The sequence below is a fragment of the Carlito syrichta genome, unplaced genomic scaffold (genome assembly GCF_000164805.1).
Source record: "Carlito syrichta isolate Samal-C Ts95f unplaced genomic scaffold, Tarsius_syrichta-2.0.1 Scaffold315224, whole genome shotgun sequence".
NCBI lineage: Eukaryota > Metazoa > Chordata > Mammalia > Primates > Tarsiidae > Carlito > Carlito syrichta.
In genome coordinates, this window is record NW_007259320.1 from 383,787 (window position 1) to 409,118 (window position 25,332).

At 37.3% G+C, this 25,332-nt stretch overlaps 1 protein-coding gene across 1 annotated transcript in view; it reads left to right on the plus strand.

Annotated features, from left to right (window-relative positions):
• Nucleotides 1-24,337, plus strand: part of KCNH8 (potassium voltage-gated channel subfamily H member 8) — a 287,674-nt gene extending 263,337 nt beyond the window's left edge. Inside the window, exon 16 of the mRNA XM_008072479.1 lies at nucleotides 23,633-24,337. Coding sequence (XP_008070670.1) covers nucleotides 23,633-24,337 — 705 coding nt within the window. The remainder of the gene's footprint in view (nucleotides 1-23,632) is intronic.
• The last annotated feature ends 995 nt before the right edge of the window (nucleotides 24,338-25,332 follow it).

The window sequence follows — 25,332 nt, forward strand, 5'->3', positions numbered from 1 at the left end:
GTGATCTGAACTCTGTCCATTTCTCTGATGCATATTTGCTCTGTAACCTTGGGTATTTACCTCTCTGGATCTGACTATATGTTCATGGAAAATAAGGTAACTTTAAGCAATTTTATTGAGGTGTATTTATATATTATAAAATTCACCATTTTTAGTGGACAATACAGAGTTTTCGTAACCTTATTGAGTGTTTCGGCCTTTACCCCAATAAGATCTCTCTTATACCCATTAAGAGGTACGTGTCTAGCCTTGGACAATCACTTATCTACTTTGCGTTTCTATAAACTTGCCTTTTCTGGCCATTTTATATAAATAGAAAAATAAGGTAACTTTTTGATTTCTGTCTTATTTTGGGTCTCCCCCACCACCCAAAAAATGAAGTACAATAAAACAGATTCTGAGACACTTGGGCACAGTTAGTTTATTTAGAAGGCGATCCAGGAAGCACAATGAAAGAATAAGAAAGTAAGACAGAAAAAGAAGGAAGACAAAACAGAAGGGTGTGTTCATGAGACACTTAAACCCATGGCCAGCAGGGGCTCAGTCCCTCTGAGGACCTCTGAGACACTGTGGAAAACAACTAGAAATTGTTCCAGCAAGGTGCAGAGAGAAGTAGAGTTGAGGCTCTTCCTTAAATCCCAGCTGCAGAGGACACCAGGAAGATTTCTCAGGCAGGAGTATGCAATGAGACCAGTGCCTGTCTTTAGTAGCCTTCAGGGTAAACCCAGGCCAGGACACGTGGGCAGATGCAAACAGTGTAATAGAATCCTTTCCTAGGACCAAAGTCAACATGATGACATCTTGGGTGGAAATAGAATCCTGTAATAATATTGATGACATTTAAGAAAAATGGACCAGGTGTGGAAGCTCATCCCAGCACCGGGAGGCTGAGGCAGGAGGCTCATTTAAGGCCAGGAGTTCAAGATCAGCCCGGGCAACATAGCAAGACCCTGTCTCTACAAAAAATAGTTAGCCAGACCTGTTGTCCCAGATACTCCAGAGCCTGAGGCAGGAGAATCGCTTGAGCTCAGGGGTTGGAGGCTACAGTGAGCCATGATTGCACCACTGCACTCCTGCCTGGGCAACAAAGCATGACCCTGTTTCAAAAATAAAATAAAATAAGTGAAATATTATATAATCACGATCAGTTGCCAATTATTTCTCATAAGAGAGGACTGAGTAGCTTGTCACAAAATCCTTAAATGTGTTGCTTCTTCGGCTTAGTTAAGAGTTACTTTTTTATTTTTTTGAGTTGGAGTCTCACTCTGTCGCCCAGACTGGAGTGCAGTGGCCGCTCCCGGCCACCGCAGCCTCGACCTGCTGGGCTCCAGCGATCCTTCCGCCTCAGCCTTCCAAGTAGCTAGAACTACAGGCGTGCACTACCACATCCAGCTAATTTTTTGATTTATTATAGAGATGAGGTCTCGCCAAGTTGCCCAGGCAGGTCTCAAACCCGCGGGCTCAGGCAATCCACTCACCTCAGACTCTCAAAGCGCAGGATTACAGGCTGAGCCACCGAGCCCGGCTAAGACTTTTTTAATGTCACCTCTCCTTCTGTACCTATACTCTCTGGACATGAGATTGTTGCTGATAAAAAATAAGAGTACCAAAGGGCAGACTAGCAAGACCGAAAGGAAAAATTAGGTGGTCCACCAACTGGATTGAAAGTCTTTAACTCTCAGGGACTCAGCCATATGCTGGATCACTCAAATAACCCCTTGCTAAAAATACACCAGAATAACAAAACAAAACAAACTGAACACCCTGCTGTAGACTGGGTGCTCACCTTCCATTGAACAGTTCCTCTTCAGGTGTTGCACTCAGCTGAAACTACATATTGACCCTATTTGGATTCTTTCCCCTCATTTGAGAAGCACATCCAATGGCTTTAAGAACTGAGTAAATTGTATCTTAGTGAAAATATTAGCATTAGTGATTCTTCGGGGGAAAAATAGTGTTTATATCTTCACTTTTTAGAGTGTAGATAATTTTCCCAAGTTAGGGCTATAATTCCACACACATTTTCCTTTGACAATGTGAGCCAGTGGTAGCTCTGTTGAAACAGATAACCACCTGAAAAACAAAATATCTCCCCAGTATGATTCTGTGACTACCATTACCTTTCTAATAAGATGACATAACTCTTTTATCTTGTCTTACATTTAACTAAAAAGGGCAAGGTAAAAATATCAAGGTTCAATGATCGTTCCCTAAATAATTAGTTGTTCCTTATAGAAAAACACTGGATTTATTCATAGATGAAGCTTAAGTAGAAAAATCTTTTATTATTATTATTATTATTAAGATGTGGGGCACAATTCAGGGTTAGGTATACAGATATTGATTATGCAGGTACCCTTGTTGATGAGGTGTGCCCCTCCCTCAAGTAGAAAAATATTATCCTTTACACGTAATTTAGTATATGCACAGTCATGACCCTTTGGATAATTTCATTAAAATCCACGAAGACAGGCAGAATAAAAATACAAATTGACTTCAAACTGTAAAGTGATATCTCTCCTAACCTCCTTTTTGCTTTTTCTTGTGTCTCCTGTAAATTACTGTTATTTATATTTCTTAACTCTGTTTTTAAAAGTCCGAGCTGAGTTTTGTCATTTTACCTGTTTTCTACCACTCACATGTGTGATCATTTGGTTGTTTTATTCTTTGTTTATTCTTTTCTTTGGTTGACAGCAAGCAAAAGAAGAGATGATGATAAGCATAGGGTTGCTGTATGATCACAATGCTAACACCCCAAGGGCAAACCCAAATACATGTGAGGCGTGTTGTGCAGAGCACAGGGCATTGTGCGAGGTTTCGGGGCATTGTGGGATCTCTATTCTGACTTTTGCTCCAAGATTTAAGATGTAAAGAAATGGTTCCTTGCTGTGGAGATTTCATAATTACAATCAGCTGGCTAAATACAGAACAGAAGTCAGACAAGGAAGGGTCCTGGTAATTACCTACATTCAGGAGAGTTGGGAGCGTTTGAAAGATGTAGGGCAGCTGCTAATATTAGAACCCTTTCACCACATCGCCGTCGCTTTCCAGCGGAGTAAGAAAGAGTGCAACTCTAAGGAAATGCTTTGAAAAGAACAACAGAAGGCCACTGTGAGGGCCACGGGCTGTGGAAGTCAAATGCTCCCCTTCTGAAAGGTCTGTAGGTAAAGGTGAGAGTGCGTTCTCATCTCTGAAATGTGACTGACCCAGAAAGATATTGCGGCCAAGCCTTCCAAGGGGGCCTGTGTGCTCTGTCACAGTGGGCAAGAGGCATAAAACACACAGCGGGAGGAGGAGAATTCTGAATATTGGGTTCCTATTCTGTGATTTCCACAAGGTGTTTACCGTCCCTAAGCTCCGATGTTTCCTCTGCTAGGCAGTAATGATAAAATCTGTAATAGAGAATTGTGAAAACGTCATATCACACATGTAGAGCACACAGCGTGGCATCTTCCCTTAATAAATGGTCCATGTATGCCAATCCCTCCCCCATACAAGGTTATGCTCCCATTTAACAGAGGGGCATTCTCATATCAGCACCCCTCTACCTAAGAGGGCCCAGTGCAGAGTAACAAGGGAGAGAGGATCCATGTTTGCAGAATACAGTGAAAATAAATACCCTTAAGAAGAACATGTTTATGAAAATGACTGCTTTCACTAAGAGACTTTCCTTTTGCTCTGAAGATACTCAACATGAAATTAGAATGGAGACTAATACTCTATGTTGTTGAGATTACATAGCATCTTATTTTAGCTGAATCATTTGGTGTGATTGTACCACAACACTTATTCTCTAAGACTTACAGTTTTAAAAGCAAATAGATGCAGTGTAACAGTTTCATAATGCTTAACCATTATCTGATATTATAATAAACGTATAAGTGGAGAAATGATGATAAAATCAGGCAGGAAAGAACTCGCCAAGCTTAACAGAAAGGTAAGCATAGCCCATAGCTGCATTTTCAAAATGAGAGAATGCAAGTGGCTGGCTAAATCATTCTGGCTCACCAAAGTATGCTTTGGTTTGAATGCACTAGCCAACATTCATACTAGCCAACGAGTGCTAACAGCCCAAATGCCCATCATTTATTGGCTGGATAGACAAAATGCAGTATATCCATATGCTGGGATATTATTTAGCAGTAAAACAGGAAGAAAGTACTAATATATGCAACAACATGGGTAAACCTTGTCAACATTATGCTAAGTGAAAAAAAAAGCCAATAACAAAGGACCACATATTGATGATTTTATTTATATGAAATATAAATAAATAAAATAAATATAAATAAATAAAATGCCATGTTTTAGCATTTTATGTTGTATGTATATAAAGAAGCCATCATTAATATTAAGCCATTTCAATACATTTTGAGTCTTAAATATGCTAAGAATGAAATATACAATATGCCTAAACAAAAAATGAGCTTTGTAGAAATATAGCAGCTTATATTGATTTTTAGAAAGCAGTCTAGCTGCTATCTATTAACTCTTGCTTAAACAATTTTATTGGACTATAAATAATGTATCATAAAGTTACCTGTTTAAAGTGTAAGTTTTGATGGTTTTCAGGATAATCACAGAACTGTACATTCCTCACCATAAATCAAATGGAGTACATTTTATTAACCCTCAGAGAAACCTCATTCCCCATAGCCATCACCCCTAAACACTATAGCAGCCCTGCTCCATCCCTAGGAAACCATTAATCTACAGTCTGTATTTACAGATTTGTCTATTCTGGATATTTCATATAAATAAAATCATCAATATGTGGTCCTTTGTTACTGGCTTTTTTTTTTCCACTCAGCATAATGTTTACAAGGTTCACTCATGTTGTTGCATATATTACTACTTACTTCCTTCTTTACTGCCAAATAATATTCCAGCATATGGATATACTGTATTTTGTTCATCCAGTCAATCAATGATGGGCATTTGATCTGTTAGCACATTTTGGCTAGTATGAATAATGCTGCTAAGGACATTCACATAAAAGTTTATGTGTGGACATATGTTTTCATTTCTCTTAGGTATATGCCTAGGAATGAAATTGTTGGATCATATGGTAACTCTGTGTTTAAACATTTGAGGAACTGCCAGACTGTTTCTCAAAGCAACAGTTTTTTTCACACCGCGGTATTTCACATTCCCAGCAGCAGAATATGAAGACTCCAAGCTCTTCAATTCTCTGCCAACAGTTTATATTCATTATTATCTGACTGTTTTATTATAGCCGTACTAGTGTGTGTGAAATGCTATGTCATGGTGGTTTTAAATTTGCATTTCCCTGATGGCTAATCTGATTGAGCATCTTTGAACATGTTTGTCGGCCATTTGGGTATCTTTGTAAGGAATTTGTCTATTCAGATCCTTAACCCACTTGAAAATTGGGTTGTCTTCTTACTATTGACTTGTAAGAGTCCTTCATATATTCTAGATAAAAATTCCCTATTAAATAAATGATTTGAAATTTCCTCTCTCATTCTTTAGGTTGTGTTTTCATTTTGTAATGGCATCCCTTGAAGCACAAAAGTATTAATTTTGATTATATCAAATTTCTCTACTTTTTCTGTTGTTCTTTGTGCTTTGAAGATTAAATCTAGGAAACCATTGTTCATCTCAAGGTCGTGAAGGTTTATTCTTGTGTTTTCTTCTAATAGTTCTATAGTTTAAGATCTTATATTTAAGTCTTTGGTATGTTGTGAGTTATTCAATATATAGCATGAGGTACGGGTTCAATTATATTTAAATTTTTGTGTGGCTATCCAGTTGCCACAGCACCATTTGTTAAAAGCATTCAGCTTACTCCATTGAGTGATCTTAACACACTTATCAGATATCAACTCACCGTAAATGTGACAGTCTATTTCTGGATTTATTTTATTGATCTACATGTCTATCTGTATGCACCATGCTGTCTTGATCACTATAGCCTTTTAGTAAGTTTTGAAATGGGAAGTATAAGCCTTCTGTCTTTATTCTTCTCTTTCAAGATCATTTTGACTGTTCTGGATTGCTTGTGATTTCATGTGAATTTTAGAATCAGTCTGTCAATTTCTATGAAGAAGTCAGCTAAGATTCTGATTAATAAATGTGTTGACTGTGTAGATCAGCTTGTGGAGTACTGTTATCTTAATAATATAAATCTTCTGATTCATGAGCATAAGAGGTTTCTTCCATTTGTTTATATCTTTTTAATTTTTTCAACAAAATTTTGTAATTTTCAGTTCACAACTTGTACACCTCCTTAATTAAATTTATTTCTAAATATTCTATAATTTTGGTGCTATGGTAAATGGGATTTTTTTTCATAATTTTTTGAGATCGTTTATTGTTAATATATAGAAATATGACTGGTTTTTTTTACACAATCCACTTGTATCCTGCAACTCTGATGAACTTGTTTAATAATTCTAATAGTTTTAAAGTGGATTCCTTAGGATTTCTTTATACAAGATCATCTCATCTGAAAATAGAAATAGTTTTCCTTCTTTCTGTCCAATTTGAGTGCCGTTTACTGCATTTTCTTGCCTAATTTCCCTGGCTAAACTTTCAGTCCAATGTTGAACAGGAATGGAAGAGGGATCTTTGTCTTCTTCCTTGTTTTAGAGAGAAATATTTTAATTTTTTACCATTGAGTATAGCATTAGCTATGCATTTTTCATAAATGACCTTTATCATGTTGAAGAAATTTCCAAAACCTCTAGTTTGTTGAGTGTTTTAAATATGAAAGTATGTTAAATTTTGTCAAATGTATTTTCTATATCTATTGAGAAATATAGTGGTTTTCTATTGATATGGTATATTAACATTAGTTGATTTTCGAGTAGTAAACCAATCTTGAATTCCTGAGATGAATCCCACTGGTCATGACATGTAATCTTTTGTAGATATTGCTGGATTCTGTTTGCTAATATTTTGTTGAAGACTTTTTCATCTGTAGTCATAAGATATATCGGTCCGTAGTTGTCTTATGATACCTATGTTTTGTTTTGGTATCAGTGGTATATTGGTCTCACAGAATGAGATGGGAGGTGTTCTTTCCTCTCTTACATTTTAGATGAGTGTTTAAAAAATTATCATAAATAATTGTCATAAATGTTTGGTATAATTCATCTGCAAAGCCTGGACTTTTCTTTGTGGAAAGTTTTTTTTTTTAATTACTAATTTGATCACTTTACTTATTATAAGTTAATTTATATCTTTTATCTCTTCTTAAGTCAGTTTTGGTAATTTGTGTCTTTGTAGGGCTCTATCTTATTCATCTAAGTTATCTACTTTGTTAGCATTAATTGTCATAATATTCTTTTATTATTCTTTTCATTTCTGTAATGTTAGCAGTAGCCTACTCTCTTTAATTCTTGGTTTCAGTAATTTGAGCCTTCTCTCTTTTTCTCTTTTTCTTTAGATCAGTCTGCATTTACTTTACAGTTTATATTGACAAAGTACATCTTTGCAATTTTGTTGATGTGTTCCCAAAAAAACTTTTGATTTTGATGATTTTCACATTGCTTTTCTATTTTCTATTTCATTATTGTCTGTACTAATTCTTATTATTTTCTTCCTTCTGCTTCCTTTGAGCTTAGTTTGGTTTTTTCCAGTGCCTTAGGGTGAGAAGGTAGGTTGCTGATTTTAGATCTTCTTTTTTGGTATAGGCATTTACAGCTATAAATTTTTCCCTAAAGACTATTTTAATTACAGCCTATAAGCTTCAGTATGTTGTCTATTTATTTTCATTAATCCAGAATTGTTTACCTTGCCTGATTTATCTTATGAGGTCTTTTTTGAACCATTGATTATTTAGTAATATGTTGTTTAATGTCCGCATATTTGTAGATTTTCCAAATTTCTTTTTTGTTAATTTTTTTACTTTTACTCCATTGTGATTAGAGAAAGTACTTTGTGTGATTTCAATCTTTTAAATTTATTAAGACTTATTAAATGGCATAGCCTATTGTCTAATATGTAGAATGTTCCATGTGCATTTCAGAAAAATGCTGTTGTTGGGTGTTTTATAGATATTTGTTTGATGAATAGTTATAGTTTTGTGATGCTCTAGATTCCTCTGTCCTTATTGATCTGTCCTGTTGGTTTATCTGTTTTTGAAAGTGAGATAATTGCAGTTTTCAAATATCATTACTAATTGTCTATTTCTGCCTCACTATGGACATTTGTTATTTTTTGTATTTCCCTTAGGACTCTTTTGTTAGGTGCATATATGCAGACAATTTTTATAACTTTCTATAGGGCTGACCTTATAATTACAAGATGTTTCTATATCTAGCAATTTTTTGGTATTAAAGTTTATTCTTTCTGATATTAGTATTGCTATTCCCGTTTTCTTATGGTTGCCATTTACATGTTATCTTTGTTCATTCTTTTACTTTTGAGCTATTTGTATCTTTATTCTAACGTTTGTCTCTTATTGACTATATATAGTTGGATCTTGATTTTTTCATTCAGAAAAATTGACTTTTGATTGGATTACCTAATCTATTTATAGTTAAAGATATTATTGATGTAGTTGGACTTATGTTTTCCATTTTACTTTTTATTTTCTATTTGTCTAATTTCTGTGTTTTTTCATATACCAATTTTAAGGTTTCTTGTATTATTAAATATCTCATTTGGCATTTGTTCAAAATATAATGGTTATTTCATAAAACGGGATTATATAGACCAAGGAGCAGACGTTCCCCCATTTACTTTATATAATCCCCAAAGCATATATAATGCTTGAATATGTTTTATTCCTTTCCAAGATATTTAAAATAAAGCCTTATGGAATAATTCTTCTGGGGTTACATATGTCCAGTATATTTTGCTTAAAACTAATTTGTATTTTTAGAGATATCCGTTGGTCATTATCATACTAGGACTCTGTAAATTCTTGTGGTAACTAAATTAACTTCTTTTTAGCCTGCATTGACCAAATGGTAAGTGCTTGTGGATCACTTTAATGACAAATAGCTATCAGTACTTTGCTTCCTGCCATCATGTCTTGAAACAGTATAGGAAGCACTGAGCTAAGGAACCAGCTTCTTTCAGATGTTATCTAAAATCCTATCTTTCTTCTTTTGTTTGTGCTATTCTGAGTCCCTGCTTGGTTTTACTCCATTTTATATATCAGGATTTGTTCACTTTTTAACTTCAGGTCCCTTTTGACATTCCCAGAGCATCCTCTGTTTTTGCTTTTGCGACTGCTTAAATTTCACTTTGAATACAGTCTTTAGCAATTGATTTTTGTAGTGGCTTGGCTATTCATATTTTTTCCAAAACCTAAGCACATCTGTTTTTATTTTTATTCACTATATTAGTAAGAGTTTTCCAGAGAAATAGAATCATTAGGAGATAGATATAGAGATAGATGGAGATAGACAAAGAGATGGAAAGATAGAGACATAGAGAGAGAGAATAAGGAATTGGCTTACATCACTGTGGAGGTTGAGAAGTCCAAAGATCTGTGGTTGATAAGGCAGAGAACCAGGAGGACTAATGGTGTAATTTCGTTCTGTGCCTAAGGCCTGAGAAGCAAGAGAGTTAACATTGCAAGTTCCAGTCCAAAATTCAAAAAGCTTGAGACCCAAAATGGGCTAATTTCTCATTTCAAGTCCAAAGCCAGGAAAAAATAGATGTTTCAACTCAGTCAAAGCAGAAAGAGTTCCCTCTTAAGCTGTTTGTTCTATACAATCTTCAACTGATTGGATGAGGCCGGCCCACATTAAGGAGAGCAATCTACTACACTCAGTCTATTGATTCAAATGCTAACCTCATCCAGAAACACACTCAGAGACACACCCAGAATAATGGTTGATCAATATCTGGGCACTCCATGACCCAGTCAGGTTGACATACAAAGTTAACCACTATATTCATCGAATGTCTTCTCTTTGTCAGTCCAGTGACTTTCTTTGCAGTTTAAGTCATTGGCCTGTTTCAATGTCTAAAATGCTTTGATAGGAATAATTATTTTCCTTCTGCAGCATATAATAATTCTTTTTAGACCCTGATTGGATATAATTTTTTTAATTGCCCTGTGGTAAAGATGTCTTGGTTCTTTTTTAAAATCATTTTCTCAGACCTAAAATTTAAGAAAGCATTTCAGTTATACCCTTTCCAACTCAATATTTTGCAAGTTATACATATGTGTGATGAGAACCAATATTTGACAGAGCTCAGTTCTCTTCTTGACACCCACTACTTTGCAGGGAATCTCATTGAGTGATATGAAGCGCTTGGTTTCATATGACATATTAGCACATTGTTAGCTTTAAGAGATATGAGAAGTCCATTCATATCAACTTGGCCTCTGGCATTTTAAAAACAAAGTTCTTATTGCTATTGAGTTCACCAGAAAGGCCTCTTCTTTTCAAAGATGACTGTGTTTGCACTACATATAATAAGATCATAGGTCATGTCCTTTAAAAATAACCGTTCCATTCATGTCCTTATATACACTATTTTCCTAAGGCTTTTTTCTCAAGAGTTTTCCTAAGGATTATATAAAATAATTATATAATTATATAAAATAGTCACTAAGACCGAAAATAGTCACTAAGACCTAAAAGATAAATTTCAACTTTCATTTTATAACTTCATCTTTTATTTTTCTTTCTTCATTTTCAACATCCTCAAAAAGTCTAGTCACTGCTTCTAAAATTGAAGAGTTCCACCATTGTCAGATAAGCACTGTTATGCAATCAATTATACTGAAGTAACAAACTCCAAACTTATTGCAATTTATTTTTTGTTCATGCGAAATACCTAAGATAAGTCAGCAGAAGGGGATCTACCATTTGAAATTATTGGCTTTTAGAGTAGAGCACTGGTAATTGTTTGACTTGAAAGGTATACATATCATTTCTCTTCATATTTCATTAACCAAAACTAATTCCATGGGCACAATTAATTTCAATAGGGCAAGAAAGTGTAATCTTCTGTCTACCTTCAAAGAAGTGGAAAACTGGATATTGGCAGACACTAGTAATATCTACCATAGCATTCAAAAGTTAATAGGAAAATTTTGTCTCCTATTTAATTTTTCTCAAAGTTCAATGCCAAATATTCCCCAACTAAATGTATCATATAATATTCAAGTAAACAAATACAAATAAAGAAATGCCTTCCACTGAAAAACAGAGAGAGAATCTAAGTTATACTTGAGAAAGCTAGACCAGTGAAGTCTCTCTGAGTCAACGAAATGGAATAAAAGTTGTTCTTTAAACATTGCTTTTCTATTTTTCTAAAAACCTATGAAAAACCTGGATTCTACCAATAATTCACATAAGAAAACCTACATGAGCAGTATCTTATGATTAAATGTATTCCTCAGTCTTCTGAATTAGTTTTACCATTATATCTCTTTACTGCCAATTGAATAAACTAAAACAAGCACACAGAATTTTGTGGCCATTTCAGTAGTTGTCTATATAGGCTCTTTTCTTCTTTGTCTTGTTCATAACTAGTTCTTGGTGATCCTCAAAAGCAAAATAAAAACAACTGTACATTCACTTTAGACATAGAACAACAAAATCTACTTAACTTCTGGCTGAACCAGTGTTTTTTAAAATATTTTTATATATGTGTTATTGGCATGAATGCTACATTTTATGGACATAAGTTTTAAACTGGAATATATCCAACTAACTTATGCTTTGTCAGACTTTTTTTGGTTATTTTTCAGTTCTCAAGCCTGTATAAATAGGCATATCTGTAGCTCTCATGACAGTTGCACTGATTTAAAAATGAAATCCTAAATAATAATGTGGATTTCTCAAAAAAAAAAAAAAAAAGCCACGCAGAAGCTGCTCCTGTGAGATGTAGATTTAAAATGCCTGTAACTTTTGGAGATTCACTGTTTTCCTCTCTGTCTTTGTTTACTTATATACAGGACTCTTCTCATCTTTGAATAGAAAGACTAAATGGATAGATTAGAAAAGGCCCAAGTAAAACCAGTGGCATACTCCAAATGTTCAACTTTGGAGCAAAGTTGAACAATAAGATGATTTACAGTGTTACTAGGGAAACCACAAGAGGTAGAACTACCCCCCTCAGTAACCACGACAGACATTCATGGCAACTCTTAGGTCAGAAAGGACCAGAGTAGAGAACAGTTACAGAAACTTGAGTCAGAGAAAACTGAGTGGAGAAGGCCACTTGGCAAGAACTGTGATCTTTTGTTGGTATCTTCTGTGACCTTCTACCTGCCTCAACCTTGCAGGGAAGAAACCAGGGGAGCACAGGCTCTGTCTTCCAATCTCGCTGTGATCTTCTGGTGTTCATCGTTCTCTGGAATCTCTATTGTACTCCACAGTTTATTTACTTTCATTGTTCACTGTCTTTATCCCCCCATTAGAATGCTGGTCCTATGCAGACAGGAATCTCTACCTGCTTTGTTCTCTGATGCATGGTTGGCACATAATAGACACACATTTATTGTTGATGAATGAAACAAAAGATATTTCTAACATACATTATACATACATAACCCTCAGATATTAAGACATTGAATAGAAGAGAAAAATGGAATCTCAATCTTGAGTTTGAAGAAATATTAGACATTCTGATATATGAGATGCTCATCTCACAGATAAGTAAACTGAAACCCAAAGATTATCCCACACGTAATGAGTGGAAAGGAATAGAAATAATCTTATTTCTATTCCTTTTCACTCATTACGTGTGGGATAATCTTTTTGTTGGGTAAATTTTCCAAGCAGGCCGTCACTGATCTATGTTGAAAAGATTTTCATCTGAAATATCAGAAGCCCACATCAAGACTTGAGTCTTTGAGTTTGTTTTAAGTTAGATATATATATACTTAAATTTGAGACTTGATTTAACCATGAACAGATAATTTAGGATAATACTTAAAAGAAAATGTAAACTAAGGGTGTTATCTCCTGCAAAATTGACCATCAAGTACCAAATGCAAGAACTCAGAGGATATTGTTCTCATAAACATTTTCTGAAGAATGTACCAGAGAACAAGATCTTAAAACCAGACTGACTTGAAAGACATCATCATAAGAACAAATTTATCAATAGTAAATATGCACTTACCTATAGGATCAACTTCAAATAAGGGTTAAAAGGAAGAAAGTGTAATACATTGGTAAGGACCATATGCTCTGACAATGGAGATAGAAAAAAAGGGGGAGTTAGGGGAGAATGAGAATAGAATATGCCAAATTATCTGTTTTCAATAATCATAATTTGTAACACTAGCCCTGGTATTGATAAACTGAGACTGTTGTGTGTGTGGCAGGCGGTAAAGCAAATGAGTTATTGTGAGATAACCTAATTGTATCACCCTCTATAATTCAATAACCGTAATTCACAGCGTGGAAGGAAGGAGATACACATGAATGTGAAAAAGGTTATGAACCAATGCAGTATGATATGCATATATACATCTCCAGGTTCTTTCAACAGAAAGGGGCACAAACATTGACCAACTTAATAGTAGAGAATAACTCTACTGCCTGGATTAGGGTCTTACAATACTACTTCTCACTGAAAGAAACCAGGGTTTCCTGAATAAATGGCTGTTTCCACTTCTGGGGCATGTAGTATACATGAGTCTGGAATGTCTCAGTATAGCAGATAAGAAAGTTATCAAACCCTGCTGGGATGATGTCTGAACTCAGGAGCCAACAGAGAGTCTTCTTCTACTGGCCAAAGTTGGAATACTTTGGGCTTCAGTGGGGATACGAAATACAGTGAATTTAAACACATAAAATACATCTCTATTCATGAATTTTTCATTTAAAAAACATTGGCCAATGTTGGATGATGTCAGGGAAACTATTTATTTTATGTGAAATTGATTTTTATAAAAGGGAAACCAAGCATTTTTCCTGTCTTTCTTATATTAACTGAAGAAACCAAATAACCTATAAGAAAAGCTTCTTTTTATAAAATTATTTCAGCGAAATGAAATTGCAGGATTAGAATTAAAATACCACCACTTAGCAACCTGTAATGAGGTAATGGATTATGAAATGCGTATCTCACTACTGGCATCACAGCAAGAAAGACAGCCAGAAACCCTGCACGTCCTTAAAGAACCCAACACCACTTCTAGACTTTCCAAGTAATTGAAAAGAAGCAGGTCAGATTAAACTTTACTTACTGAAAGATCAATACACGAGGAGTTAACCAAAGGAACTAGCCCCACAGGAATTATGAGTGAGATCATGTGGTGTTTGTCAAAGTCATAGAAGCAGAGAGCAGAATGATGGTTAGCAAGACCTGGGGAAGGGTGGGGAACGGAGAAATGTTAGTCCAGGACACAAAATTTCAATGAGATGAGTGGAATAAATTCAAGAGATCTATCATACAACATGGTGACTATGGTTAATAACAATATATTGTATATTTGAAAATTGTTAAGAGAGTAGATCTTAAATGTTCTCACCACACCAAAAAGAGTAAGTATTGGAGTCTTGACTATGTTAATAAGCTTGATTGAGTCATTCTACCATGTATATGTACATCAAAACATCAAGTTATACACCATAAATACAAGTTATGTTCGTCAATGTTTTTAATCAAAATAAAAAAGAAATTTTAAAAATTGGGACTACTGGTCTGACTCTACAGAGCATGAAGTAGCAGCACTGGCATCAGTTAGAAGCTTACCAGAAAATGCAGAATCCCAGACTCTTCCCATAGTCTTCTGAATCTGAACATACACTGTCATGATCCCCAGATGATTTCTATATACGTGAAAGTTTGACAAGCATTTTTCTATACAACCAATATTCCGAGAGGGAATAGACTCTTGTTTGGTGTTCACTGATAACAGAGAAGATCCCTTTGACAGATAGCAATTTGGATACTAATCACACTTTGTCACAGGAACCAGGAAAACAGAGGACAAAAGCAATCAAAGGGTTGACAAAATAATGGCTTGTCATGACACCACTGATGAAATAAAGTGATGTCCAAAGACCTGAGACTACAGAAGTTCAGCGACATCATTGAGTCACCTTCAAGGCTACAGCTGGTCATTTTGTATTCGTGATGCCCAACTGTTCATTCTTCTCTTCCTATAATTTAAGAGGCATCAACTGCACCTGTAAAAATAAAACCTTGGGTAGTATTCTTGTGTGACCTAAGACAAGCCACTTCACCTCACCTCCCAACAGTCGAGTCCCTCCAGCTGTAGATAACTTTTGTTAGTAATGGGAGTGAGAGCCTCTTCTGGATGAAATATATGCAAGTGCAGACTATGATTATTATTTTACTGACAGATATAAAGACTGTCACTTGTTTTTGAATGCTTGGTGAAGCAAAAGACACAAAGATGAAATTATGCCAATCGTCTTTTCTGTTTTGCCCACTCAAAGAGTTTGTTTGAACGCCTCTGAATCCTATGATAAATATGCAACATAACAAAGGTTTAAATGAAAAGCCATTTAATTACCTGAATCATAGCTTGTAAAAATATAGATGTATTCGTAGCAGGGGGAGAGGACTGGTGTAATTAGTACCCCTGAATTTTGGAAAATTGTGTCTAGCAGGAAAATGTGTACATGTTTGGCAAAAATTGAGTGACAGGTCAAGAACTCTTCAAGCTAAGAAGATCATGTCAATAGATGCATTCCCCATCTGCTCACTGAATGCACAAAAATGGAAGTCACATTTTTTTCTCTGCCTATCTACTGAAGTTCCAGTTAGAGTCCATGAATTATACCACACCAGTAGCCAAGACGGAGAAATATAAAACATACATAAAATGAAAGGAAGATATTTCATGTGATTTTATGTGTCATTTTATGTGAAATGAAAGATGTTACCAAAGAAACTTTTTTTTTCTGGTCTGCATTAAAAACTTTACTTCTGTCCCCAAAAGTACCATCTAAAGACAATCAGAGCAGCAAATCTGAGTTTGCACCAAAATGCACACAAACCAACTCTAAAAGCTGACAATTCACAGTATTATCGGGACAATGGGTCACCAGCACTACGAATGGGTCTTTAAGCCATTTAATAACACGATGTTTTGAAATCTCCTGTTTCAAAGTGGTGGGGACTTCCATGAGACCCGGAGAGCATATGAAACAGTCTTACCTGCTAGAGGTAGATCCTGGCAAGATTGCTTCTTACATTGATCTTTAGAGGAGATTGGTGAATGTAAGTTATTTAAGTTCAACTGAAAATACCAGAAATGCATAAGAAATTCGCCATGCAATTTACTATTTGTTGAATTATGCATGAATCAGTAAAAATTTATAGAAGACTTATTGTGTGGCAGGATTTGTGCAGAAGTTTGAGCTACTGAAAAAATAATAATAATAAATAAAGGCTGTTAGTGCCTTCCTGTCTCGCCCCCCAGCCCCACATTGGTTCTTATTCAACTCTGATCAACACCAAGCTGCATGTCCTTATATTTTGGCTTACACATCTTTTACAGCAATTTCTTAATCCATCTGACTGCAATTACTCAAGCCTTGGACTGGAAATACAGGACCTTAATTTACATGTTCCAATGGCTTTGGTTATTTCTGTTACTATTTGCTACTGCACAGATCCATGCAGGGTAACACTAAAAAGTAGAGACTTTTTCTTCCGCTATTAATTAGGTAAGCGTGTTCATAGAAACGGCTTATCTCTCCATGCTAAGGCAGAGAAAGAATTATGTGGTTTTCACGTTCTTTGGACTAAATATTTTCTGGATTGGTATTCCCCCACTTTGTAGAAGACACCTTCAACCAAGCTTAGGGCCTGTCTCACAAATCCATTCTCAAATTCAGCCACCTGGGACTCTGACATAACACTGGTTCTATGGGGACTAAAGTTTTTTTGTCTATGATGTTATTTAATCCTACAACAAAGCCTGTGTGGAAATATGATGCAGAGGAAGGTGAGATGTAACATGACACCAATGGAGTTGATTAAACATGAGAAGAGACAACCAGATATTCTGGAAATGTAGAGCAACAGTGACTATTTCTAAACCAGCAGAAGTTCTGAGGAAACCTGGATGTGACTGAAATAGAAGAGCTGTGGTTGTTCGTGATTCCCTTCTCAGGGCTGCGGAAGGATCGGCGTGTGGTTTGTCATGGCCAGTTGGCAAGTCTGCTGTCGCTTGGGTTTTCCATTCACACAGGCGGTGTTTCTCTTCGAGAACAAATGCGTTGCCTGCAAACCTGCTGAACACCCGGTGACTAGGGTGGTTAATATATGATGCCAGGAAAACAGAGAAGGGAAGAAGCGTTAGGTGCCTCAGAGTTCTGAGTAGAAAACAGAGCCACGTGGAAGCACAGATGGTGTTTTCATCACCTCTTTTTTCTAACAGTTGGGATTTGGGAAGGCGTAGCAAAATCTTGGATGTGAACAATTGGCTATGCAGATGGTGATGGTAAACTGGTTTGGCCAACAGTTTTAAGTTCCATACTGATGGACTCATCACAGAAGAATAAGGAGGAGGAAGAAGAAGGAAAAAAGAGGAAGAGAAAAGAATGGATAAAAGAAAATGTAACTTAATAAACAAGTAAGAGAAGAATGTATGTTACGTTTTCTTTGTTCACTATCACTATAAGTAGAAAGAATCAGAAGGCCAGGTATAAATTAGCAGTTTAGAATATCAACCATGGATGCAAAAATTTGCCAAATTGTATTTGCTAAACTCTGAATAACTTAATTAAACTTGTCACTTGGCATTCATAATATAGTTACGAGATCTGAGGATCAGTAATTAGGGGAAGTTTCTCAGAGGGTTAAAATGACTCATGGTTTATGACTCAAGTTTACGCTGGAGCCAAAGACAAAGCAGTAAGATAAGTGAGGTCTAGCAGAAGTCTCAGCCAACGGAGACGTATTTCTGCAGTTACAAAGAGAACACAATAAGAGAAAAGGGGTTCTTAATAAGTAGAAATGTCACCTGCTCTTAAAGCTAGGGTTTGGATAGTCAAGGCTTTGGTTTTGGAAATTTACGTATATAAATGTTAACAGTCGTATAATACCTACTCTTAACATACGAGGTCCGAAAATTAGGTTCGTGAACCATCCTAGAAAAATTACTATATACCTCATTGCTGAATGTCACTATGGTCACCTTCTAAGGACTCCCCTTGGGTTATGTACCAATGCCAGCACCTAGTTCACCCATCAGAGCAATTTTGGAACTCTTTTTCTGGAATGGCCACCAGAGCTGTCATCGTTATTTATTGAGGTCTGACAGTTAAGTTCATGAACTTGCCACCGTGTACTTACATTGGCAACAATGTACAGATGATGGTATTGGAACACCCTCCCCACTCACCTGATCTGGCCCCCAATGACTTTTTTCCTTTACCAGAAGATAAAGGAACTATTGAAAGGAAGACATTTGATGGCATTCAGGACATCAAGGGTAATACGACAATGGCTCTGATGGCCATTCCAGAAAAGGAGTTCCAAAATTGCTTTGACGGGAAGGCTAGGCTCTGGCATTGGTGCATAGCTTCCCAAGGGGAGTACTCAAAAGTGACCACAGGGATATTCAGCAATGAGGTATGTAATACTTTTTCTGAGATGAGTTCATGAACTTAATTGTCGATTGTGTATGTGCTTGGAATGAAGAAGGCCAGTTATAGATTTGTCAATAGAATTGTAGGAGACATCTTTCCTCCTGGATATTTATGGTAAAAATCATGAGATAAAATAATACAAGAATTGAAGGCAATCTGAGAGCCAAAGTCCTTCAAAACAGAGGCATAGGATTCATTTCTACATCAAGATTTACTGAGTGTATGTTGTGTTCTAGACGTTGCCTTAAGTCCGGAAGACACTGAGATAAATGCAGCTTCTGCCCTCAAGGAACTCAAAGCCCCATTGGGGAGAGACAGTCTCGTGTCATGCGAGATGGCCAGGCCTAAAACCTCTATGGGGTATCAGTAGGAGGCCATGAAAAAGTTCTGCAGAGAAGGTCAAGTATTAGAAGTTTGAAGGCAGTGAAGAAACTTCCAGGCAGAAAGGGGAGGGGGAGAGGAACCCCGAGTCAGGGAACGGCATACACGGGCAGTGAGGTGTGAATCTCACTTTGTTCAGGGTGCTGGTGGGTACGGGAAACACAGCAGGATGTGGGACCATTACCACATAAAGAAGAGCTTGTGAGGGGCCTCATAATACCTGTCCAAAAAGAGGTTGCGTGTTCTAATATGAGTGACAGAAACATTTGCCCATTTCAGGCCATTATTGAGGGAAGTGGGAAATCTCTGACTTATTTGATCAGAATGATGGTTTTTTACTGACCATCTCACTACAGTACTCCAGTTTTAAGTTGTATTTTGAAGACATATCTCCTTAAGTGGATGGAGCTTTGCTCACAAAGTAGCCCCAGCCATATTTTTAAGCAAATGTCTGTCTTCTCGCCATGCTGTGGAGAGGTGCCGAACCACTGCCCTCACATAGTAGAGACACTGCATTCAACATTTGCTTAGAATATTTGTTGGAGACTGACATCTTTCCATTTTAGAATAAATTTCCACAGCAAGCCCAGCAGGAAGCAGTAAACAAAAGTGCAGTAGAACTTTAAGGTATTTTTTGTGACAGTATGCTATCACCTTCAGTGTCGCCACAGTCTCCACCTCTAGGAAATGTCATCTTTCCCTTTCCCGATGACAGCTGGTTTTGTCCTGGTGAAAAGAGAGATCCCTTACCTGAGAGGAATTAATTTCCTCATGCAACTTTAATAAGGTTCAGAGGTGTGTCCCCAGAGACACAGTGACAGAAACATAAATCGATGATTACCCCTCTAGAGCTAAAGAAAGCTCTACTTCCTTGAGCTGCTGCTTTTAGTTCCAGCTAGGATAGCAATTTGTTTTCTGAAAATGTTAATGCTCACTCACATTCCCAAAGTCAGTCAAAACACTGGATTCCCACTCAGAGTTCATGGCCTCAAAGTTGCGGCAAATGCACAGTGAAAGTGAGATATCAAGAGAAATAAGCCAGGCGCAGAAAGGCAAATGTGCCATATTCTCATTCACATGTGAGAGCTAAAAAGATGGATCTCGTGAAGACAGGAAGAAGAAGGATAGTTGCCAGAGACTAGGAAAGGGAAGAAGGGAGGTTGATTAGTGGCTACAAAAAATATGCAGTTAGACTGAAGGAATAAATTGTAGTGTCCGACAGCAGAGCTGAGTGACTGTACAGAACAAATATACTGTATATTTCAAAATAGCTAGAAGATTTGGAATATTCCCCACACAAAGAAATGAAAAATATTTGAGGAGATGAATATGCTAATTATACTGATTTGATCTTTACACATTGCTTTCATGTATTAAAATATCATGCATACCTCATAAATATGTACAATTGTTACATAACAATAAAAAAGAATGTGACTATGGAAAGGTATTTTAACCATAGGAAAATATTTGTTTTGAAAATGAGAAAAATCGTTCATCAAAGTAATGATAAAATCAGTATATGTCTGTTTATAAGTTAGCTGGCTCCAGTTTTTACCCTGAGGCAAACTTTTTTCTTTTTGCATTTATATAATTTGCTATGAAGAGATTTTTCTGTGTTCTTGTGGTTTTATTAGAGATCACACTATTTACTTGTCTGATGTTGCGTTATCATTTCAGACACTTTCACCCCTAAGACTACCTTTTGGTGTCATTGTGCTCTTTACAAAATCTGACCACATTCACAAAAATCTCTCAACTCTCTCTGAAGCAATATGTTTTTTCCATGTAATAGTATACTATGGAACAAGTACCAAACTTAGAAGCCTGGAATTTTAGACCAAAGGTTGTCATTCATGAAACAAGTGACTTTAAAAAGTCATTCTACCTTTGGGTCTTAGTGTCTCTGCACCACAGGCTGGGAAGTAATAATATCTATCATTACCTAACTCATTACAATTTCCCTGTTGGAGTTACATCACTGTGACTCCAACAGGGAAATTGTACTTGAAAGCAAGTTAGCTTGTAAATTTACTCAAGCATGTATTGAACAACATGATTGTTCATGTGTCTGAAATTCAAATCTTTTTCAAAGACTGCCTTCATTGAATCCCCAATAAAACGCTAATTGAAAGTATTTTTATTGGTAGTTGAGCTCATGTCGCTCTAATGAGTTTAATATAGGAATTAAACTTTGATACCTTACAGGAATGGATCATGAATATGCCCCCTTGACCATCTCATTTAGTGGTAGCTTTGTCTTCTGAAATTTTGATAGAAGAGCTAGTCAATTGAAGATGGAATCCTTGAGAACGTAGGTAGTAGAAGACCCTGTGATATGGATTATACATGTGGTGTGGGTGCTTGGCAGGTAAGGAAATCGACAACCTGTTGTGAAAATTTTGAAGGACGTTGAATTTTTCTCAGATTAATTGTTTTATTTCTTAAGTATGGAGCTGAGGGGTAACTTGCTGTCTTCAAAAGTTTTAGATGTGCTGAAAAGCCTGGACAAGCATTCAGTCATTGACTCCCTCCAATCCCTCGCCAGCAGGGTAGGAAAAGTTTTGGCTTGGCGACTCCGGGGCAGGTGTCACCAGCTGGTTGCCCAAACCATGGCAAAACCTCCTTCTGGCCTTTTTTAAATGCCTGCCTTTGAGCAGTGCTACCTCCTGGTGGGCCTGCCAGGGAGGATTAGTTTCAGAACGCACTCGCAGGAAGTGGACTGAATTACATTGCTGGATGAGTTAGGAATGTGTTCTTACATGTTGAAGAAAGTCTGCCCAAAACAGCAATCTTGAATAAATTTTCAGCCCATTGAATTGAACTGCCCATTTTCTTTCTGATTGTGTTTAACCAATGGGTTCAACTGCTTCTGTTAGAGTTTTATGGCTCATGATAATAAAATAAAGTCATAGAAACTCCTTTATGAATTACAAAGTGTTATAGCAATGACGGCAAGATATTATAACAGTGTGTCGGTGTTATGAATCTAACCAGAGATTAGAAAACTGCATGTGTGTCCTGCTTTCTGAAATACAAGCTTTCCTCAGTTTGAGGAATACAGATACTTTAGAAAAGTTAGGTTTAAGTTGAATCCAATCTTCTGGTAGTCTTCCACGATTAAAATACTGATGTGGTTGTTAGGAAAATAAATTCATCGGTAAATTTCATTGTTTGTTTTATGTGTAAAATGAAGACTCTTCAGTGGTTCTTAAGTGTCTAGCAACTATATATCTTTTGAAATCAGATGAGCTAGATGTCTCACTTAAAAAAACGGGGCAAAGCACAAACAACGCAATCAATCTGTTGTCATAATTTTATGGGCTTCAACTTCTTTGGTGGGTCCCAGGACTACACTTGTCTAACCAGGCTTATCTGTATTCACCCACAGTGTGGGTCTTTTTGTTACCTTCCAGCTCTCATTCGGTGGCTTTTCTTCCCCTGAGAACCCTCTTCCTAGCTCATCTGGTGTGAGTTCTTGCTCTTCACCTCACCGTCACTGAACGGCACTCTGTCCCTGGCCTGTGATAAGCATAGACCTCAACCAGAAGTGGCAGGTGTGAGGGCAACCATTCCCTAGGTATCTGCTCTGGACAGCAACAGGGCTCCATATGGAGTGCTTTGCGTACAGAATCTGCCCCTCCCCATCGTTTTGAAGTATCTGATGATTTTTGTGCACCACTGTGCCTCCCACTTGCTGAGAGGAAGCCAAAGATGTCATTGGTATTTAGGAGGGGATGGAGATTAAGGGGATGGGAGCAATTAAACTCAAACAGGAATTGACAGTTAATATGCCCTTTCAGCTATCTCATTTAATGGCAGTCTTGTCTTCTGGAATTTTGATAGAAGAGCTAATCAATTCAAAAGAATTTCAGTAGTGCAAAGATCCTGTGATGATGTAAGTGCTTCAGAATTGGGGATTAGCAGGCGATAAGATCCCTGATTCAAGAATTAGGCTCAGACAACCTATAGCAATAGATGGTTAATATGCCCCTTCAGATGAAATTATGAATTTCACAGAAACTTGGATGGACTTAGAGGCTCTAATGCTGAGTGATCTATCACAGAAACAAAGAACGGAGTATCACATGTTCTCACTCATAAGTGGACCTTGAACAACTATCGTAATCCTATAAGAAAGGGATTGGCAGTAGTGGGAAACTGCCAGTGGAGGGGGCATACCTCATCAACAAGAGTACCTACAAAATGAACATTTGTATACTTAATCCTGAGTTGTACCCCACACATTTAAAATTAAAAATTAATATATATATTGACATACATATGCCCCTTCATATATATATACACACATGCTCTTTCAATCATCTCTTGTCTTAGTGGCAGTCTTGTCTTCCAAAATTTTGATATAAGAACTAATCAATTCAAGATTGACCCCTTGAGAATGTCAGTAGTGGAAGACCCTGTGATGCTGATGAAAGTGTGATACATGTGCTTTAGAACTGAGGCTTGGCAGGTGAGGAAATCAACAGCCTGTCAATAGCTCCAGACTACTTAATGTCTTTCATTCTGAAAGAACGAGGATGGCTTTAGGTCAGGTTGTACATCCTTCCCAATGCCCAACTTACCTACCCACCCCTTGGGCTTGGTTGAAGTTAGATCGAGCTTTCAGGCTTTCTTATTAAATTGCACCTCCCTGCTTCTCTGCTCAGGAATCCAGTCACTACCAGTCACCCCTAACCATTGTCTTTTGCTTTGCTCTGTACACACAGGTAACAACACTGACTCAGGAAGTCTCCCAGTTAGGTAAAGACATGAGGAATGTGATGCAGCTTCTGGAAAGTGTTCTGTCCCCCCAGCAGCCACCACAGTTCTGCTCTCTGCACAGCACCTCTGCATGTCCCCCCAGAGAGAGCTTACAGACCAGAATGAGCTGGAGCTCGCACCAACCTTGCCTGCACCTGCAGACAGGTGGGACTGCTTATACCCAAGCACAGCTTTGTCACAGCAATATTGCCTCAGACATCTGGTGTGTGGATCCCTCCTCTGTGGGGAGCAGCCCCCAACGAACTGGAGTTCATGAGCAAAACCCTGCAGACAGTGAACTTCCTCATTCTCCAAACCTGGAGTATTCGCCTTCGCACCACCAGGTTGTCCAAGAAGGTCACTTGCAATTTTTAAGGTGCATCTCTCCACATTCAGACACCACACTGACGCCGCTGCAGTCCATTTCAGCAACTCTCTCATCCTCCATCTGTTCCTCCTCGGAAACATCTCTGCACCTCATTCTCCCAAGCAGATCAGAGGAGGGCAGCTTCAGTCAGGGAGCTGTGAGCTCCTTCAGTCTGGAAAACTTGCCAGGATCTTGGAACCAAGAGGGAAGGGCCTCGGCCTCTACCAAACCCTTGGAGAGCTTTCCCCTGGAAGTTGTCTCAAGCACAGCAGAAACAAAAGATAACAAAGCCATAAACGTATGATATCAGCTTTCATGATGCAGCTGCCAATCTCCAACCTATCACTGCATGCCGGCGTTCATTTGCCTGTTTTGCCTCTGGCGGGTATGAAGACTGGGCAGAGTTGGGAACCCCGAGAAGAGATGGTGAGGAACCAGCAGAATAGAACCACTTCCACACTGTAAAAAACAATTTCTAAGTCCTAGAAGCATCATAGAAACATTTTTCTGGACGGTATTAACTTATCGGTCTGTTTGACAGACTTTGGTAAAAGTCTAAAACCCCAAGGGTCTGAGCAGCGAGAAGTCCCAGACAAAGTATTTGTGGATGAGTTTTTTCCTGGGTGGCTTTTGTGGAGTGCAGCAGAGGTTTTTTCCTGAGTGCCTGTGTGTCGTTCCTGAACAATATCTACTGCGCTGTTGGCCTCAGGAGTGCACAGCTCCTGCTGGTCTATTTTTTGTTTTGTGAACACAGAGGGACAATTATCACTGCATGTCATCTCCTAGACAATCAGTCAAATAGAGCTGGTGGCCAGTGGTTACCTATTCGCACGTTATTTGCCATGTAAATGAAAATGTCTTTATTTATCAAAAAAGAGGCTATTTTTATATATCCTTGGTATGAAATATGTATTTAAACTATTTAAAATATTTATAAAAATTGAATGTTTTCTTTTCATTTTGGTTAAAAAAAAAGCTTGCTGTTGAAACAAGAAATGCACTACCGTTGTGTACAGTAGATCAAAAATTATTTATTATTAAGAGGATGTAGTTTCAAAAGGAATCTCCCTTTTATCTGCATGCAGTTTGCAACAAATGTATCCTCACACTTCTGAATGACCAAAGAAGAGTGGGTCATATTTTATTAAAGAAATAAAAACATGAACTGAGTGTCAATGACGTGAGCTTTGGCATGGTGGGAGAGAGGCGTCATCTAGGCTCTGGGACTCATGTCAATACCCTGAATTAAGGCCTTCCCTATGACTTTAATTTTGTGCCTCTGGGCATCATACTTGGTGC